The sequence below is a fragment of the Hylobates moloch genome, unplaced genomic scaffold, assembly GCF_009828535.3.
Source record: "Hylobates moloch isolate HMO894 unplaced genomic scaffold, HMol_V3 SCAFFOLD_12, whole genome shotgun sequence".
Classification (NCBI taxonomy): domain Eukaryota; kingdom Metazoa; phylum Chordata; class Mammalia; order Primates; family Hylobatidae; genus Hylobates; species Hylobates moloch.
In genome coordinates this window covers 95,387,596-95,408,993 of record NW_026652287.1, presented here as the reverse complement: position 1 = coordinate 95,408,993, position 21,398 = coordinate 95,387,596, and the positions used below count along the sequence as shown (strand labels likewise).

General features: G+C 42.4%; 1 protein-coding gene across 2 annotated transcripts in view; it reads right to left on the bottom strand.

The window, feature by feature from the left end:
- METAP2 (methionyl aminopeptidase 2) overlaps window positions 1–12,902 on the bottom strand; it is a 40,307-nt gene extending 27,405 nt beyond the window's left edge. The window contains exons 1-4 of one of the 2 annotated variants that reach the window (XM_032170932.2): window positions 12,669–12,902; window positions 10,803–10,910; window positions 3,383–3,448; window positions 666–768 (exon numbers count right to left, since the gene is read on the bottom strand). In XM_032170932.2, coding sequence (XP_032026823.1) covers window positions 666–768; window positions 3,383–3,448; window positions 10,803–10,910; window positions 12,669–12,819 — 428 coding nt within the window. In that variant the 5' untranslated portion in view covers window positions 12,820–12,902. The remainder of the gene's footprint in view (window positions 1–665; window positions 769–3,382; window positions 3,449–10,802; window positions 10,911–12,668) is intronic. The other variant, XM_032170933.2, reaches the window with a different exon arrangement.
- Between the last annotated feature and the right edge of the window lie 8,496 nt (window positions 12,903–21,398).

The following is a 21,398-nucleotide window of genomic DNA, read 5'->3' as shown; positions in this document are numbered from 1 at the left end:
CGCATGCCTGTAATCTCAGCTACTCGGGAGGCTGGAGCAGGAGAATTGCTTGAACCCGGGAGGCAGAGGTTGCAGTGAGCCGAGATCCCAGCATTGCATTCCAGCCTGGGCAACAAGAGTGAAACTACATCTCAAAAAAAAAAAAAAAAAAAGTAACATTAAAAAAACTGTTTCCATGAAAAGTAACCACCCTGATAAATCTCAATAAGTCATCAAAAAATACTTCTGTCAAATTAAGTGTAGGTAAGAACTATCAAAAGGTTTCAGGAAAAAAAAGTAAAGATATAGTAGACATCAACCCTTATATCACTCAGAAACCCCAAATGGAATTGTAAATAACACATTATGAATACATATGAGGGGTGAAAAGTATTAAACCACACCCAAATTTCAAGAGAGGTAAAAAACAAATTTGTTTAAGTTAACCTTTATCTACAAGAATTTTTATTTTGTGATCCTCCATTTAATATACTTTTTAAATGACCAATAACCTGCTATTGGTCCCAATCATTTTGGATAAGAGGGCTTCTACTGTATCATCTTTACGACAAATTTGTAAGTATTTATTAACGTAGTGGAGCAAAGTTCTGAGAAATGTCAAATCTGCTTTATTGCTAAGCTATAACTGTCAAAAATTAAACAGGAAGTGATTTGATGATCCTTACCCATCTTGTGTGGGTGGGTATTCGCATTCTTGTCCTTTGGGAAATACACCATTAGGATACAGGTCACATATTGGAACTGAGGGAGGGTCTGTTTGAACTTTTGCTGTGAGATACAAATAAAGCATTAACTTCTGTAGTTAAAAATAAAATTAAGCAGTTATTAGAATTTTCTCAGTTCCTAATGGTTGTTATATGCTCTGATTTTAAGGAACCTCCTCCTTGCTGTCACAGTTAAAAGCAGAAGACACTTCATCACGCTGGCCACCTCCTCACTGATTTATTGCTGCTTGGGAAAAAGAAATTTTTAACTCCTCAGAATTCCATTATGTATTTAAACAGTATATGCCTTGGCAAAAAGCGCACTTCTAATGTCTTCATCTTCATTCACTATACTAGAGATGGAACAGCATAGAGAGGTTGGCTTTCACAAATACAAACCAAAGTAGTAAGAAGTCCTATAGCAATAAAATAAAAATATAAACCTAATATATATTAATAAAATAAGAAAAACTATTATTTCAATAGTATATAAGGTATAAAAGTTAAGAGCATACATAATCAATTATGATTTTCTGAAATCTTAACTTTTGTCAATGGATTTATCACTCCAACTTTATCTCATCTACAAATCTGATAAAGATGACTTTTATATTGTGCATAAATTACATGACAAGGGACTTAAAAAGATCATTAGAGATAAAATATACAATTTGTAATCAGAATATCAAAGTTGAAGTCTAGTCTTTACCACTTATTAGCTGTGACTTGAACAAATGGCCAAATAGTACCAATCCTAAGTTTCCTCATCTACAAAATGAAAGATCAGATGAAATCCTGGATAACCTTTGAAAATTATAATGTATTACATCAAAGTCATTATATAAAACTGAATTATCTGTAATAATCTGCATTATAGTTATCATTAACTAACATTCATAATTTTCACACTGTATAGATGAGGCAAATAAGGGCAGTGAACTGCCCACGATTATATTATTTGGCTTGTTCCAGAAATGATTCAAGAAGTCTACCAGGACATAAAAAATAGACAAATAAGAGACATTCAAAGTAAATTAGTAAAAACCAAAACAAGAAGAACATAGAATAGTACCTGAAATGAGGCCAACACAAAAACCACAAATTTGGCTCTAAGCCCTTTAGTAGCCAACATTAAAAAAAAAAAAATTATTTGCACAGGTCACAATGGTTCTGAGATGAAACAGACTGATACTCAGAAAAAAACACAATTATCCTTGATACTAGGCAGAAAAAAAAAAGAGTACCTCATAAAGAAATATAATGAACAGTACATTCAACAACATCCTCAGAGGAAGCAGAATAAAGGTTAATGGCATCAAACTTAAACATCTGTCAGAAGAATTCTATCAAGGGCAAATATAAAACAGTCCTCTAACAACACTCCTCCCTGCTGGTCTGACTTCAGAAGGGAGCAATTTTAGAGTATTTGGAGAAATAGGTATCTCTCTCTCTCTTTTTTTTTTTTTTTTTTTTTTTTTTAAGAAATAGGTATCTCTTAATTCATTCTCAGGTAGTACTATTTCTCATAGCCAAACTTTTAATAATTTTTTTAATGGAAAGAATAGGACATTATATAGCCCTTGGAAGATTCCTGGAATGCAAGTATCCTGTGCTCATCAAATACAGAATCATGGTACCTCACAGGCTACGAGAATAGTTGACATCCTCTTCTTAGAGTGGAAGGATCTAGTAATGATGGATGCCTGAACGCAAAGGCTATCCCACCTCCACCTGGAGACCAGGGAAATCACTATCAAGCCCCCAAAATTCTGATTCATAAAAGTTTAGCCTGAAAAATTTTAAAGGAAGGCATAACCAGACATTCAGTGGTCTACAACAGCCCAAATGGCATCCAAGATTAAAACTTACATGTTGTGATTCTCAACCCAACCTTTCTTCTTCAATACTATGAAATCTCCCTTTAGTCTCCCTAACATATTTTCAGGCCCCTGATGATGTTTGGTTGTGGCACTTATAGAAACTCAAAACAAGTAGGATATTTTATACAAATCTAATAGTACAATATAAAAGTTATTATTAATAATAAAGTCTCACCATATGCACACATCTTAAATAACGGGACTCTTCATTAAATACTCATCCAGAATCTCATAATTTAAAAGCTGGAAGGTAAATTACAAACGACGTTTACCCTACCACCACAGTGGCACCACTTCAGCCATTCCTGACAGAATTATTCTTTAAATTATGCAAGTTTTAAATCATAAAATTTTTAGAAACTCATCCCTAACTTGCAGTAAAATGCAACCAATTCATATTGCCATCCCTTAGCTAACAGCTAAAGAAAATACAGGATTGTTAAACTGAAGTTATTTTCTAAATAATTATTAGTTTCACTAAATTCTGCTTCTATTAAGCCTAAGTTTATTTCTCTAACATATATCAGGACCTTAAGCAACTTCAAACCTACTCTTCAAACCTGTCAGTGAATAACCACTTCTTTTTTTTTTTTTTTTTTTTTTGAGACAGAGTCTCACTCCGTTGCCCAGGCTGCAGTGCAGTGGCACAATCTCAGCTTACTGCAACCTCCACCTCTTGGGTTCCAGCGATTCTCCTGCCTCAGCCTCCTGAGTAGCTGGGATTACAGATGTGAGCCACCGCGCCCAGCCAAATAACCACTTCTAATATATCGATTAACATTAACTTAAGACACTAACGTCCTCTCTTCTTCTTCTTCTTTTTCTTCTTCTTTCCAGTTGCTCCATCACCATCGCCATCTCCATCTAAGAAAAGACATTTCAAGTACGTGTTCATTTAAACCTCATAAGCAGAGGGACAAAGCAAGTACAAGGAGACAAGTATTTGTTCTATTCAATAAATGAATAAACGTTAGTTTTATCTTGTTTACATTTATTCTTTCACTAAAATAAGAAATAGGAAGCAGCTACCAGGTGTGGTGGCACATGCCTATAGTCCCAGCTACTAGGGAAGCTGAGGTGGGAGGATCACTTGAGCCCAGGAGTTGGAACCCAGCTTGGGCAACATAGTGAGACTCCAACTCAAAAAAATTTAGAAACAGGAAGCAGTAGTTTAGCAAAGTGGGAGGTAACGTGATCTAGGACTTACGTGGGCTGAACCATATGAAAATGCCAATACTTGACCATTTTTGACTTACAAAATTGCCATTTCTTTTCTTTTCTTTTTGAGACAGGGTCTAGCTCTGTTGCCCAGGCTGGAGTGCAATGGTGCAATCTCAGCTCACTGCAACCTCTGCCTCCCGGGTTTGAGTGATTCTCGCGTCTCAGCCTCCGCCTCCTGAGTATCTGGGATTACAGGTGCATGCCACCATGCCCAGCTAATTTTTTGTATTTTTTTTAGTAGAGATGGAGTTTTGCCATGTTGACCAAGCTGGTCTCGAACTCCTGACCTCAAGTGATTTGCCGGCCTTGGCCTCCCAAGTCCTGGGATTATAGGCGTGAGCCACCATACCCAGGCTCAAAATCACCATTTTTTATGTTCAATCTTATGAAATTATCAGAAACCTAGCAGGTAGAAGAGAACAACAGAAATACAAACATTAGGCTAGGTACAGTGGTTCACACCTGTAATCCTAGCACTTTGGGAGGCCGAGGCAGGTGGATCACTTGAGCCCAGGAGTTTGAGACCAGTCTAGACAACATGGTGAAACCCTGTCTCTACTAAAAGTACAAAAAATTATCCAGGTGTGGTGGTATGCGCCCATAGTCCCAGCTACTTGGAAAGCTGAGATGTGGGAGGATCACCTGAGCCAGGGAAGTCAAGGCTGCAGTGAGCTGAGATCGAGCCACCGCACATCAGCCTGGGTGACGGGAGGGAGATCTTGTATCCTAACAACAACAAACCCAAAACACAAATATTGCTGACTTATTCATTATGGATTTTTAGATTCAAAAGCCTAACAAAATGCACACGAAAAATTATAATCTAATTCACATATCATGCACTATAACGTTAACAGTAACCTTCTTCATCCCATTAAATGTTTGCTGGGCTCTTAAGTGCCAGGCAATAGGGACAGAAAAATAAGATAGCTTCTGTTCTGGAGAAACAATCGTTTTTTCCAGACTAAAATTGGTTATAAATCTTGAAGTATTTGTTTTAGGTTGTGACTAGTGTATGTAGCACTATACTAGTGTATGTAGCACAACCTAAAACAAATACTTGAAGATACATAACCAATTTTAAACATATACTAAAAATCTTTCCATCTGTGTGACCTTGGACAAGTTATTTAGCCTCTCTCTACCCTGGTTTCTTCATCTTTAAAATGGAACAAAAAGGTCCTTCTTTGATACTTTCATCCTTTTGAGGCTAATTACCTCATTCAATGTCCAACGTCTGTATTCAGTACAGAAAAACAGCCACCATTTATAGAACTTTGTGTCAGGATGGCAGCAGAGCCAGGATCTGAATATTAATCTATATATGTTTATAGTTCCGACCATTATACCATGTTGCAATTTGTGCTTTTACATGTCTTTTCTTCACAGTATCCCAGCATATTCTTCACAGGCAGAGATGGTCGTTTTTTTTTTTTTCCTGTGACAGGGTCTCGCTCTGTTGCCCAAGCTGGAGTGCAATGGCAGGATCACAGCTCACTGCAGCCTCAATCTCCCAAACACAGGAAATCCTCCCACCTCAGCCTCCTGAATAGCTGAGACTACAGGCACGGACCACTATACCCGGCTAATGTTTTCTAATCTTTTTCAGAGACAAGGTTTCACTAAGTTGCCCAGAATGGTCTCAAATCGCATCTCAGCCTCCCAAAGTGCTGGGATTATAGGCATGAGCCACCAGGCCTGGCCAGCAGAGGCTGTTTATGTTTATTTGTGTTACTACTATGCCCAAATCAATTGATATCTGTTGAATGACAACTGGAAATCCATATTAAAAAAAAGTCTCAAGCTTTTAAGCTCTGCCTTGCACTATCTAGAAACATTAATTCTAAATGAACCATAGAGCTAAACATAACAGCTAAAAATATATAAAACTTCTTGGAGAGAACACAGAACATCTTTGTGACCTTAGAGACAGCAATGACTTAACTTTTTAGACAGGACACAAAAAGCACTACCCATAAATTTAAAAAAAAAGATAGACTGGACTTTATCAAAATTAAAACTGTCCTATAAGCAATACCATTAACCAGGTGAACAACCATCCCATAGAAATATCTGTAAAACATATTATCTGATAAAGAACTTGCATCCAGAATATACAATGAACTATTACAATTCAATAGGATGACAAATAGCCCAGTAAAACATGGACAAAAGATGTGAACAAACACCTTACCAAAGATAAAGGAAAAAGCAAATAAAAACATGAAAAGATGCTCAGTATCATTAGGGAAGTGCAAATTAAAACCACAATGACAAAGCACTACATACCCATTATCAAAGACTAAAATTTTAAAACAGACAAATACTAAGTCCTTACAAGGATACAAACAACCTGAAACTCAACCATTGCTGAGAGGAATGCAAAACAGCGTAGCCACTTTGGAAACCAGACAGCTTCTTCTGAGTTTAAACACATACTTAACCATATGACAGGCAACCCAGTCCTATTTACCCAAGAGAAATGAAAACATATCTACACACAGACCCATATGCAAATGTTCATAGTAACGTCGTTCACAATAGACCAAAACTGTAAACACCCCAAATATTGCTCAATATTGTAAAAGGGTAAAACATATTAGGAACACTACTCGCAATAAAAAGGAATGTGCTATTGATATACGCACAACTCGATGACTGTCAAAAGTACTATGCTAAGTAAAACAAGCCAAACACAAAAAACTACATACCAAATAATTCCATTTATAGGATACTCCAGGAAAGGCCAAAACTAGGGTCAGAAAACGTACCAGTGATTGCCAAGGGTTAGGTATAGTGCAAGTGAACCGACTACAAGAGACACAAGTTTTTTCTGGAGATGGAAGTGTTAAATGGAAACAGTCTGTATCTTAGGTTATGGTAGTAGTTACGCAATTGCATACTTTGTCAAAACTCACCAAACTATACACTTAAAAAGGGTGACTATTGGGGCCAGGTATGGTGGCTCACGCCTATAATCCCAGCACTTTGGGAGGCTGAGGCAGGCAGATCACTTGAGGCCAGGAGTTCGAGACCAGCCTGGCCAACATGGTGAAACCCTGTCTCTACTACAAATACAAAAATTAGCCGGCAGTGGTGGTGGGCACCTGTAATCCCAGCTACTCAGGAGGCTGAGGCAGGAGAATTGCTGGAACCCGGAAGGCAGAGGTTGCAGTGAGTTGAGATCGTGCCACTGCACTGCAGCCTGGACAACAGAGTGAGACTCTGTCTCAAAAAAAAAAAAAAAAAGAGGTGACTATTATTTTAGGGAAATTATGTTAATGAGCCTGACTCAAAATGTATTGAATGAATTACCTCCAGCACATTGTCAGATGCCCGCAGGATCAACTTTTTACACCAATACCCAGTTTCCAATTCAGCACATCTAAAATTAAACTTAGTACCCTGTTCTTTGCCTGCAAACCTCTCCCCCAATGTCTAACTGGCTCTTTCCCAACTTCACTATTTCAGTCAACAGCACCAACGTTCCGTCACCCAAGTTCGAACTCCCACAGTCCACTAATGCCTTACTCCTGCTCCCAGAATGCAAGTCTCCAAGTCTTTTGAATTCTGCTTCCACACTACTGTTCACTGGATCCTTCCTCTCCATGCCTATTTCTGACTACCAGTTTACATTTTCATTACCATACGCCTGGGCTATTTCTAAGAGGCCTCCAAAATGATCTCCTCCTTGCCTTTCCTACACACTTCCTCTCCTCTAAACAACCCTGTATATAGATACAGCCTAAATTTTTATTTCATAACATTCCTGTTTTGTTAAGAGACAGGGTCTTACTATGTTACCCAGGTTGGAGTAAAGTGGCCAGTCACAGGTGTTTTCGTAGCACATTGAAGCCCCCTGGACTCAAAGATCCTCCCATCCCAGCCTCCCAAGTAGCTGGGATTATAGGCACCAGCCACCGTGCTTGGCTCACAACATTTCTTAAAAATCCTCTAAGGCTCCCTCAATCAATCACCTCATATGGCAAGCTTGTATTACCACAATGCTTCAAATGCTTTCTCAGCATTATACCAACCCAAAATAGTTTCTTTTGTTTGGTTTTACTCAAGTTCTATTCCTTCTAATGAGCTTTCCTTCAGCATTCAGCCCACAATTATACCACCGAATTTCAATAAATTTTATTACAGGTACCCAAATACCTTTTCACCTCTAGGTTTTGTCTGTCTACCACATCCTTAGTTTTCTTTTTTTATTTTTTCTTATTTTTTGAGACAGAGTTTCACTCTTGTTGCCCAGGCTGAAGTGCAATGGCGCAATCTCCACTGACAGCAACCTCCACCTCCTGGGTTCAAGCGATTCTCCTGCCTCAGCCTCCCGAGTAGCTGGGATTACAGGCACCTGCCACTACACCCGGCTAATTTTTTGTATTTTTAGTAGAGACGGAGTTTCACCATGTTGATAAGGCTGGTCTTGAACTCCTGACCTCAGGTGATCCACCCACCTCGGCCTCCCAAAGTGCTGGGATTACAGGCGAGAGCTAACGCACCCAGTCTAGTTTTCCATTAGGAGAAAGATCTTGAAACACTAGCTTTCCATTCCCTCAAAGACCTAACAACAGATAAGTAGTATTGACTGACTCTGATTACTGAAATAACTACAAATATTCCTAAAATCTTCTTTAATACATTGAAGATTTCCAACCTGACAGGCAACTTTGTAGAGATGTAACAGAACAAGATACACTTCAAGATTAGCACTGTGATTTTTGGGGGCGGGGGCGGGGGCGGGGCGGGTGTAGAAATGGGATCTCCCTATGTTACCCAGGCTTGTCCGGATTACAGGCATTAAGCCACCACACCCAGCCAGTATTTTTTAACTAGCCTGATAGGCCCAGGAAGCATTATGATATTGTATACATAGTGGGTCTATAGCAGCCTATTATATTGCCTTGAATTTACAAAACATTTTCTTGTGAAGAGCTCAAAATAAGTTCATAATCTAAAGCATGAGCCAATGTACAATGGAGGTTTAAGGAAGAGGAAAAGCTAATAATTCCCTTGAATCTTGGCACTTTTTTCCACCAGATGTTCACTATAAGCTTCTTGAAGGCAGAAAACATATCACTCTAAAGGAAAACAACTACTCTATATTATGCTAACACAGTAATTAAAGTACAGTGCCAACTAATGGTTAAAGACCTAACCCCAGGCTGGTGGTGCTTGAGGTGGAGCAGATGTTCTCAGCAGTAGGCAACTACAAATAAAAAGAATGGGAAAGCCCCGTTTTTCCTCTGCCAAAAGAGGCTGGAAAAAATAAGTTTTCTTACCTGTCTCTTCCTCCACTGTTTTACTGATAACATCAACTAGCAGTTGCTGTCTTAAAAAAAATCTTATTGTACCCAAACACCCAGAAGGAGCTAGGGTCAAGGAATTTATAATAAAACTTAGTGCACTCTTATATGATCCCTTGAGAATGAAAAGAGTTAATTTTGGTATAGAGAGTAAAAGGAAAAGGCCGGACACAGTAGCTCAAGCCTGTAATCCCAGCACTTTGGGAGTCTGAGGTGGGCAGATTACTTGAGGTCAGGAGTTCGAGACCAACCTGGCCAACATGGCAAAACCCCATTTCTACTAAAGATACAAAAAAATTAGTCGGGCATGGTGGCAGGCGCCTGTAATCCCAGCTACTCGGGAGGCTGAGGCAGGAGAATTGCTTGAGCCCAGGAGGTCGCAGTGATCTGAGATCATGCCACTGCACTCCAGCCTGTGTGACAGAGCGAGACTCAGTCTCAAAATGAAAAAAAAAAAAGAGAGAGAGTAAAAGGAACAAACGTGCAGTCAGGCACTAGGTTTGAAATTCTGGCTCTATTCTACACATATTAGCTGTGTCACTTTGGGTAAATCAGGTAACTACCATTTCCCTATCTGTAAAATGAGATGGCTGGGTAAAGCCATGAGGTACTGGGTAAAGTCAAAATAAATAGGAAAAGACAGTCCATTACTAAAAAACAAAACAAGTATCTAAGCACAAGTAGGTTACTTTGCTTGGTTTTGTGAGGTTAAAATGTGAATGTATGTGAAAATAACCTAGGAAAGTATCTAGTACATAGCAGTTCTTCAATAAGTATTAGTTAATTAACAGCCCCTCAATCTTATTAATATTCACTACTTTGCCTTCTACCAAGTATATTTTTAAAACTTGAAATCTGTCCTATCTGAACAGCTAATTAACACACTGAACTTTTTCAAGACTTGCTAATAAATACCTTTTCCTTTTTAATCTGTGACATTAATTGAGGCTCTAACAAGTGAAATGTCAGAGAAAAGACTATATGGGTAAATAAATTTTGATTAAGGAATATCACATTTTCTAGCTTTTCTTTCTTTTTTTTGAGACAGTCTCACTCTGTTGGCCAGGCTGGAGTGCAGTGGTGCAATCTCAGCTCACTGCAACCTCCATCTCCCAGGCTCAAGCAATTCTCCTACCTCAGCTTCCCAAGTAGCTGGAATTACAGGTGTGTGCCACCACGCCCGGCTAAATTTTTTTTTGTCTTTTTAGAAGAGACGGGTTTTCACCATGTTGGCCAGGCTGGTCTCGAACTACTGACCTCAGGTAATCCGCCCGCCTCGACCTCCCAAAGTGGTGGGATTACAGGTGTGAGCCATCACACCCAACTACATTTTCTTTTTTTTTTTTGAGACGGAGTCTCGCTCTGTCGCCCAGGCTGGAGTGCCGTGGCGCGATCTCGGCTCACCGCAAGCTCCGCCTCCTGGGTTCACGCCATTCTCCTGCCTCAGCCTCCAGAGTAGCTGGGACTACTACAGGCGCCCATCACCACGCCCGGCTAATTTTTTTGTATTTTTAGTAGAGACAGGGTGTTTCACCGTGTTAGCCAGGATGGTCTCGATCTCCTGACCTCGTGATCCACCCGCCTCGGCCTCCCAAAGTGCTGGGATTACAGGCTTGAGCCACTGCGCCCGGCCCCAGCTACATTTTCTAGCTTTTCTAACCACAAAGATCAAATTAACCATTTACCTTCATCATCTTCATCTCTTTCTTTATCTTCCAATGCTTGTCTTTCCAACTGTCTTGCTACTTCATCCACTGAGGCTCCTGATTCTTTATCAGGTTCCTGTTCCCCTGCTGATCAAAATAAAATAGCAGAAATCAAATCTAATACAGACACTTTCCCACTAGAATATGCTCTAATGATCTTCGAAAACTTACAAATCCTTTCCTCAGGAAACAAAAACAGAAACATTATTGTGAATATAACAGAATTAGTTTAATGACAGAAAAATCTTCCATACCTACACAGTACTGTCCATTCATTAATTTACTCAACAAAATATCCATTACACACACTAGCAGCTAAAAGATAAACAAAAGCGTGAACTGGTCTCTATTCTCAAGTAGTTTAACTTGTAATACTGGTCAGCAATCAGACTCAACAAATACTTAAATACCAGATAGGTAATAAATGCTGAAGGCCTTAGGAAGAAGATTCATGTGCAACACCCCGGGGCAGCCTGGTTTCATGAAGAAGGATATCACGATGGGCTGGGTAAAGTCAAAATAAATAGGCAAAGATAGTCCATTAATAAAAAGGTAAAATGCTCAAATATTTAAGCATAAGACCAGGCCCCTGCTCTTGAAGTGATTATAACCTACCTATAGAAGCAATATGTTACATGTATTAATAGTATCAGGTAGCACAAAATGAAGTGACATTCTGGCTACTAGAGAGAATTCATATTAAGAAATACAACTGTTAAAAATACATTAGGATCAGTCAGCTGAACACCTTACAAGACAAACAGCAGTGTTTGATTTTCACTCGAAATCCAGGAACAGCCACCAGAATAACAAATTTTGCTCTGGAAGAGTTCCAGCAACGCTACAATTCTCCTTCCATTCTCATCTAATCAAAATTTCAAAAGATGAACATTAGCTCTCTTCGACCTCTCTCAATTCCATCTTAATCGCTTCTGCCTTCTCCATTTTTCTGTTCTGGCGATTTTAATTACAAACAAGTAAAAATAATTTTTCTTAAGGTGAAGGAGCTTGTGCAGCAAAAACACAGACTTCTCAAAACATGTAAGTTCCTAGCTCAGAATATCCAACTGTAAACTCTCAGCAGTTCTCCTTGCCTTACCAGTGGATTTAGAGGTTAAGACCTGAGAAGTTCCATTTTGAGCCACAGAATATCCTATCTGCACTACTTGCAAGTGGCATCATAATTCAGGTCTAAAGGCCCTAAAGCTTGGCGATATTATGGGATTAGGCAGGTGAAAATTCGTATCACCACCACAAATTCTGCAATTAATAACATGAGCGCGGGCAAACACACATGTACACACACCTCAAAAGTGCAGGCTGCAACGACAACCCCAACGTGAACCGGGCTAGTGGGGGGAGGTGTGCTCTCCATTACATTTGCCCACCCTACCCCCACCCCCACCCCCAAAGAAAATAAGTCCTAGATTGCTCCAGCAAACCAGCAAAGACGCGGCAATACGGGTCAGAATCGGATTTTTGAGGCGGCGGCCAAATCGCGCGAAAGATGGTAGGGCTGTGCTCTGTGCACAATCTCAAGACCGTGCCACGATATGCGTGGGAGCTCAGTTCTGGTAATACAGGGGCTCGGGCCCAGCGACCCCAGAGGTACCACACGCCAACCTCAGGCACTCTTTTCTCCCCCACCAGCCCTCTAGTCCCACAGGAGGAGATGACGCCTCTTCTCAGACTGGGAATCTATAGCCCGGCTTTGCCACCCTGTCAGGCCCAAGAATCAGTCTAGTCTGGGGCTCCGGAGCCCCGGTCCCGGCCCCCTCAACGGGCCTGAGCCAAATCGTTCAGCCATTCCCGGAGGGGACTGGGAAAACATAAAACTCTCTTTACCTGCAGAGGCCCCTTTGCTCTTTTTCTTCTTTCGTCTTTTTTTCTTGGCTGCTTCCTCAGCCGTAGAGGCAGCTCCTTCTTCCCTGTCGTCTGGATCCAGGTCGCCATTCAGGTGGCTCCCGGAGGCCGCTGCCTCCTCCACACCCGCCATGTTGCCCGAGAGAGCGCGAGGGAATGAGACAGAGCAGCGAGGGCCCGCTCCTTCTCCACCCGCCTACACCAGCCACGCCGGAAGCTGCTCTCGATGGTAGGGACGCAGGGAATGCTGGGACGGCGGAGGACTCAGCTGAGGGTGTCGGGCCAGCTTCGGGCCAGGCGTGCCCGAGTCTCGGCTTGGAGCCCCGCCTGGCGGGGGTCGACTTGGGCCAGACCAGGCTGCTTCGTCCGGTGCCTCGGGCATTCCCGAAGCAAATCGGCTTGCACAGGGTGAAGTTTAAAGGGGAGCTTGAGCTCTAGAGTCAGCTAGAGATACCTGTGGAGAGCGGCAACCCGCGGTAGCAAGCGGCGTCTCTGCTGGAACGGAAATATTTTATATTTGCGTTTTTATAAATCACACAGGCAGTGGGGAAACGGGCTAAGAAATGTGTTCGCTTGTACACATTTCTATTGTCATGACTCCACATATCTCTTAAATCTAAGAGATTTAATCAAATCTGCGTTGACATTCACAATCACAGCTCTCCGCGAGGCTCTGTAGGCACTGGAGAGAATTTTAGAAGCTGGAGTTCCGTATTAGTTTCTTGTACTACTCAACCCTGGACGGTTCAAAATGGGAACCCGTCACACTCCGCTCACTTTCCAATTCAGGACAAGAATGACAGGTTCTAACACACGGGGACACGGTCTCTCTCATTAATGCAAAAGATCCCACTCCGTTTTCTCTCTTTCCGGTCACCGTTCTTTTGGATTTAGGACGTTTCACCAGAAACTAATTTAATTTTGCCTATTTCTTTACTTCTTATGTTTTGAACCTCATGTTCAAACCACAGTTTGAGATTTAGTTTGTGGCGTAAGTGGATTCTGATTGGCTGGCTGCACCAACTCCTCAATTTCTCCTGAATATGGCTTTGTCCACCTAGAGAGTTTAGGTGTTTTCATTAGTTTTAAACTAGGCACCAAGCTTCACGGGCATCAAAATGTCTTTAAGAGCCTTCTTGCCAGTGGGTTTACAGTAAACCTCACACAGGCTCTGACAGCAGCTGCAAAAATGTACATTCTCTGTCTTAAAGGTTCAGGCAGCACCTATCCAATACTAATAAAAACTGCTTCTCTTATTCTTGTACATATCTTTATCTCTCTAAATCTATCCCTATTTAGATTTTAAATTGTTTTCCCTAGTTGATTGCTAGCAATATAAAAGTTGGTAAACCGGCCAGGCGCTGTGGCTCATGGCTGTAATCCCAGCACTTTGGAAGGCCGAGGCGGGCAGATCACAAGGTTAGGAGTTCGAGACCAGCCTGGCCAATATGGTGAAACCCCCGTCTCTACTAAAAATACAAAAATTAGCCGGGCATGGTGGCAGGCGCCTGTAGTCCCAGCTACTAGGGAGGCTGAGGCAGGAGAATCGCTTGAACCCGGTGGGATGTTACAGTGAGCCGAGATTGCATCACTGCACTCCAGCCTGGGCGACAGAGCGAGACTCCTAAATAAAATAAAAAATAAAAAGTTGGTAAACCAAACATAATACCACAAAAATAAAAATAGAAGTAGCTTCCATGTGTCCAAAATCCTTTAAAATGCCCGGCAAGATCCAGCCATAGCTACTTTTCCAGTGTCTCCACTCTCTTACTATTGCAGCTCCAGCTCTCAAAGCTCTTTCTGACCTTGGAGCATTTCAAACTCACTGTTACTTTTATCTGGTCTGCTCTTTGCTTGGCTGACATATTCACCCATTCACTCATCCATCCATTCGTTCAATGCCTACTATAAACCTAGATCTGGCAATATTTAGAGAGCAAAAACAGAGATGATCCTTGTCATCATAGAGCCAGTTAACAAAAATAGACATCAAGCAATGATGCTAATAAAAGCAAATTTACAACTGCTGCTATGAGAGCATATTACAAAGGGACTTGCCTAGGTAGGGTGGCCCGGCAGAGTTTCCTGAGGAAGTAGCAATTAGGCTGAGATCTGAAGGATAAATAGGCAAAGGGGAGGGGAAAGGTTTAGAGAGTTTTTTTGTTTTTTTGTTTTTTTTGAGACAGAGTCTCGCTCTGTCACCCAGTTTGGAGTGCAGTGGCCTGATCTCAGCTCACTGCAACCTCCGCCTCCCAGGTTCAAGCGATTCTCCTACCTCAGCCTCCTAAGTAGCTGGGATTACAGGCGCCCACCACCACGCCCAGCTAATTTTTGTAGAGACAGGGTTTTACCATGTTGGCCAGGCTCGTCTCAAACTCTTGACCTCAGGTGATCCACCTGCCTCAACCTCCCAAAGTGTGGGGATTACAGGCATGAGCCATTGTGCCTGGCAGAGTATTCTTGGCAAAGGGAAGGTAAAGAAAAATTAATTGTATTTAAGAGGAGACGTGGATTCTAATATTGGAATGGTCATTTGGCTATAATTTTGTGACTCTGGACAGCTCATATATTTTTGAGCCTTGGTTTTCTCATCTGTAAAACAGTAGGGAGTATAACACATTTGAAGAACTAAAAAACATTCAGAATGGCTGAAATGCAGAGGTGGAGAAGGGAGTGAGTGTGATGAGATGAGACTAGAAAGGTAAGAGCCTTGGAGGAAGGAAAGGGTAGGAGAGCTGACAGAGCCTTTTAGACCATACTAGGGGCTTTATACTTTGTCCTAAGGACAATATAAATCTCTTAAGTATTTTACTTTTTTAATTTATTTTTCAGACAGGGTCTCATTCTGTTGCTCAGGCTGGAATGCAGTGGCGTGATGTCAGCTCACTGCAACCTCTACCTCCTGGGTTCAAGCAATTATCCCACCTCAGTCTCCCAAGTAGCTGGGACTATAGGCACATGCCACCACACCCAGCTAATATTTGTATTTTTTGGTAGAGACAGGGTTTCACCATGTTGGTCAGGCTGGTCTCAAACTCCTGACTTCAGGTGATCCACCTACCTCCCTTAAGTATTTTATTTTTATCTTTTATTTTTTTCTGAGATGGAGTGTTGCTCTGTCGCCCAGGCTGGAGTGCAGTGGTATGATCTCGGCTCACTGCAATCTCCGCCTCCCGGATTCAAGCAATTCTTCCGCCTCAGCCTCCCGAGTAGCTGGGACTACAGGCACGCGCCACCACACCCAGCTAATTTTTGTATTTTTAGTAGAGACGGGGTTTCACCATGTTGGCCAGGCTGGTCTTGAACTCCTGGCCTCAGGTGATCCGCCCTCCTCAGCCTCCCAAACTGCTGGGATTATAGGCATAAGCCACTGTGTCCAGCCCCCTTAAGTATTTTAATGGTGAGGAGACAGTTAACCTGATGAGATTTGCAATTAACATGATTAGATTTTTGAAAAGATTACCATGGCTGCAGTGTACAGAGTAGAGTTGAGGGTGGCCAGAATGAAAGCAGGGAGATCAGTTTAGAGGCTATTACAGTCAATAGATTATAGTGGCTTGAAAGGGAATGATGATGGGTATGACCAAAAAAATGAATAGATTTAAGAGATATGTGGGAGATAAAATGGGTAAGACTTGGTGATGAATTGTATAAGGGATCTGAGAGAGAAGAAGATATCAAGGAAGCCCCTTAGGTGTGTGCTGGTGAAACTGGATTGACTGGTAATGTAATGTGAATAACAGCGATAGAAAAACATTTCAGATTTGAAAGGGAAGATTATGAGTTAGATGTGAGACATGCTGAGTCTGAGGTGTCTTGGGGCATTAAAGTGGAGCTGTGAAGAAGGTGGATAACTGTAAGGAACTGGAGATCAAAAGAATAGTTGGAGCAGATATAAAAATTTGAGTCATCAACTAATAGATGGGAATTGGAACTTTGACACAGATAAGATTATCCAGCAAGTGGATCTAGACATGAGAGTCTACCTGTACTGCACAGCATGGTGGCCACGTGCCACGTTGTCACTTAGCACTTAAAATGCTGCTAGTTCAGGCCGGGCGCAGTGGCTCACGCCTGTAATCCCAGCATTTTGGGAGGCCGAGGCTGACGGATCACAAGGTTGGGAGATCGAGACCATCCCGGCTAACAAGGTGAAACCCTGTCTCTACTAAAAATACAAAAAATTAGCTGGGCGTGGTGGTGGGTGTGCGCCTGTAGTCCCAGCTACTCAGGAGACTAAGGCAGGAGAATGGCGTGAACCCAGGTGGTGGAGCTTGCAGTGAGCATAGATGGGGCCACTGCACTCCAGCCTGGGCGACAGAGCGACACTCCATCTCAAAAAAAATGCTGCTAGTCCAAATTGAGTTATGCCATAATTTAGAATACACAATGGATTACAAAAACTTAATACAAAAATACTAAAGTTTCTCAATGTTATATTTATTACTTGTTGAAATGATAATTTTTATATAGTTAAATAAAAACATCATTAAGATTGATTGTTACCTGTTTCTTTTTACTTTTTAAAATGTGGCTACTAGAAAATTTAAAATTACATGAGTGACTATTGGACAATGTGAATTGTCAACCTTAAAAAAAAGACACTAGAGGCTAGGCGTGGTTTCTCACACCTGTAATCCCAGCACTCTAGGAAGATCACTTGAAGCCAGGAGTCAGAGACCAGCCTGGGTTACCAAGCAAGACCCCCTCTCTACAAGGAATTAAAAAATTATCTGGGCGTGGTGGCATGTGCCTGTAGTCCCAGCTACTCGGAGCCTAAGGTGGGAGGATTGCTTGACCCAGGGGAAGTCAAGGCTGCCATGAATTATGATCACACTGTTACAGAAGGGCTGGGCTCCCAGCTAAACCCCACCCTTAAGCCTGGAACCATGGCCCTAAGTAAAAACAGCTGACCCTATTTTTCTGCCCAAATGTTGCTTTTTTGGCCTGCCCCACCCCTATCCTGTGCCCATGAACGACTTAAGCTGGCAAAGCAACATAAGCAGCTGAGCGTTGGGAACACGAGCGGCTGAGTGGCAAGCAAAGAAACAACTAAGTGTCAGAGAATAGATGCAGCTAATTTTGGACGTGCAGCTTCCGAGAGGGGCCTAGCCAGAGATGGGTGGGCTTCAGGGAAAGATCACCTTCCCACCCCCTTTCCAGCCTCCGTTTCCGCTGAGAGCCACCCACCGCTCAGTAAAGTTGTCTGCATTCATTACCTTTCAATCCGTTCATGTGACCTGATTCTTCCTGGACGCCAGACCAGAACCAGGAAGCCCCTGAGAGTATAGGGGCTGCCACCCTGACCCTCCATTGAGCTGGTTGGCACTTGGCCATCCCTGGAAGGCAGAGCAGAAAGAGCATTGGCTGTAATATGCTTGGATGCTGCTGTGGGGCCCATATAGAGCCTGCTCCCACCAGAAAGGAGCGACTGGCTGGTTCCAGCGTTCGTTCACTCCGGTTGCCACACTCACTCCCTCGCACACTCCCTCCCATGAGGAGTGGCCAGCAGTGGGCTTAGTGAAACCAGTCACTCCACTTCACCCACCAAGGGGGTCAAGGGAACTATCCCATCTCATCACCACTGCACTCCAGCCTTGATGACAGAGTGAGACCTTGTCTCAAAAAAAAAAAAAAAACGGCCGGGTGTGGTGGCTCACGCCTGTAATCCTAGCAATTTAGGAGGCTGAGGCAGGTGGATCACTTGAGATCAGGAGTTCGAGACCTGCCTGGCCAACATGGTGAAACCCTGTCTCTACTAAAAATACAAAAATTAGCCAGGTGTGGTGGCACGTGCTTGTAGCCGCAGCTACTTGGGAGGCTGAGGCAGGAGAATCACTTGAACCCGCAAGGCAGAGATTGCAGAGGGCCAAGATCGCACCACTGCACTCCAGCCTGGGTGGCAGAGTGAGACTGTGTCTCAAAAAAAAAGCAAGAGAAAATTATCTCTAAACATGTTGGGTTTACTTGGGAATAGAAATAAGGATTATAATCCAGAATGCAGGAAATGGCAAGCCTCCAGTGCACTCAGTGAGGGAAGGGGAGCTTTTATTAACAAAAAAGAGATTTATATAAACTGCTTAGAAACAGATCATTGTTCCTAGAGGCTCAAAGCCAGAGTTGTCAGTTCGTTGGTGGAGATACCTTACTGGGCAAGTGTTCTGAGAACATTTTACCTGAATTACAGCAGTCCTAAAAAATGTCTAGTGATAAACCTTATCAAATCAGGAGATGCTTGAAGGATGCAAAAGAGCTTTTTGAATCCTTGGAAACAATTCTTAGACATGTAAGCATAGTTTCTCCTCTCCTTTCAACCTTTCTGGCCCTTTGTTGTCTTTATCTCACAAAACCGATTTCATTTTGGCATCTGCAACCTTCACGAAGTCCAGAGTAAGAAGTATGGAAGTTGTCAAAATCAAAATGGAGTCACTAGTGTTAAAAAAAACTTAGACAAAAAGAGCTGAGGAAGGCTATAAAAAGAGTGTTCTCACACTTGTATGCCTAATAACAAAAACTATCACAAAAGACTCTGCAAAAACCACAACCTTGCATAAAGGCCATCCCAACTGTACACAAAAAAATACTTCTACAAGGACATCTACCCAGCAACTGCCTGTATGACTTTGGACTGGCATCACTTTTGTTATTGATCTTTGTAGCCAAGGATAATTATCTCAAAACAATTATCCTTCTCATTTTTCCTTTAAATACCTTTATCTTTTTTTAAACCTCCCTGGATATGCACATAATTTACCACATATCTTTTTCTCTTACAGAGACTCTCTCTGTTATTTAGGCTGACAGAAAAAAGTGAACCTGAGACTAAGCCTTGGGGAACATTTAATGAATGAGTTGGGGCAGATGAACCTTCAAAGAGGACTGACGAGGTAACCAGAGAAGGAGGAAGAGATCAGGAGGCATTTATTATTAGAGAAGCCAAGGGAAGACCTTCTCAAGAAGGAGGGCATGATTAACTGTGTTAAGTGTAGCTAGGAGGTCACGCAAGAGGACTGATGTACATAGTAATTTGGATGTCATTGGTGACCTTAGCAAGAGCTATTTAGGTAGAGAGATGGAAACCAGACTAAAGAGTGTTGAGTAGGCTGGGCGCGGTGGCTCACGCCTGTAATCCCAGCACTTTGGGAGGCCAAGGCGGGTGGATCAGGAGGTCAGGAGTTCAAGACCAGCCTGGCCAACATGGTGAAACCCCACCTCTACTGAAAATACAAAAATTAGCCAGCCATGGTGGAGGGCGCCTGTAATCCCAGCTACTCGGGAGGCTGAGGCAGAGAATTGCTTGAACCCAGGAGGCAGAGGTTGCAGTGAGCCAGGATTGTGCCATGGCACTATAGCCTGGGCAACAGAGCGAGACTCCGTCACACACACAAAAAAAGAAGTGTTGAGGAATGAGTTGGGGGGTGGGGAAATAGAGAACCTCCCCATCCTTTAAGTTTCAGCTTCAGTGCCACTTTTTCAGGGAATCCTTCCATAATTTTCTAAATCAGGTCCTCCTCTCACAAACTTTCATTGAATTCTTAACTTTTTTTCATGGTACTTATCACAATGTGTAATGAATTTATTTATGTGGTTGTTTTATGGCTGTCTCCCCAGGAGCCCTGCATATTACATTTCCCTTTCCTTTTCTTTCCTTTTTTTTTTTTTTTTTGAGACAGGTGGTCTCACTCTGCCATCCAGGCTGCAGTGTAGTGGTACAATCACAGCTCACTACAGCCTCAACCTCCTAGGCTCAAGTGATTCCCATCTCAGCGTCCTGAGTATTGGGACTATAGGTACATGCCACCACACCTGGCTAATTTTTTTTTTTTTTTTGTATTTGAGATGATGTTTCAAAACATTGCCCAGGCTGGTATTGAACCCCTGAACTCAAGCAATCTGCCCACCTCGGCCTCCAAGCACTGGGATTACAGGCATGAGCCACTGCACCCGGCCCCTGCATATTCTCTACACCATCACCAGCACCTGCCTCAAACCTAAGGCATAGTAGGAGCTCAGTAAATACTCACTATATAAATAGCACTTAAGCACCCAGCATATTACATTCACTATCTCATTTAATCCATTTTTGAGTTGAGGAAATTACAGAGAGAGTTTAGGCAACTTGCCCCAGGTCATACAGCAAGTGAAGAGTGGAGTCAGAATCCAAAGCCAGGTTATCAGATACCAAAAGTTTAATGATTTTGAATTCTACCTTCCCAGTTGAAATTTCAAATCAATTCAGTAAACATTTATTGAGGTTGCAGTGAGCCGACATCACACCACTGCATTCCAGCCTGGGTGACAGAAACTCCATCTCAAAAAAAAAAAAAAGCCGGGCGCGGTGGCTCATGCCTGTAACCCCAGCACTTTGGGAGGCCGAGGAGGGCAGATCACGAGGTCAGGAGATCGATACCATCCTGGCTAACACAGCGAAACCCCATCTCTACCAAAAATACAAAAAATTAGCCAGGCATGGTGGTGGGTGCCTGTAGTCCCAGCTACTTGGGAGGCTGAGGCAGGAGAATGGCGTGAACCTGGGAGGCGGAGCTTGCAGTGAGCCGAGATCATTCCACTGCACTCCAGCCTGGGCGACAGAGCAAGACTCCATTTCAAAAAAAAAAAAAAAGTTTCTTGCCTGTAGTCCCAGCTACTCAGGAGGCTGAAGCAGGAGAATTGCAGACTGGGAGTAATTTTGCTTGGTGAAAAACACAAAAC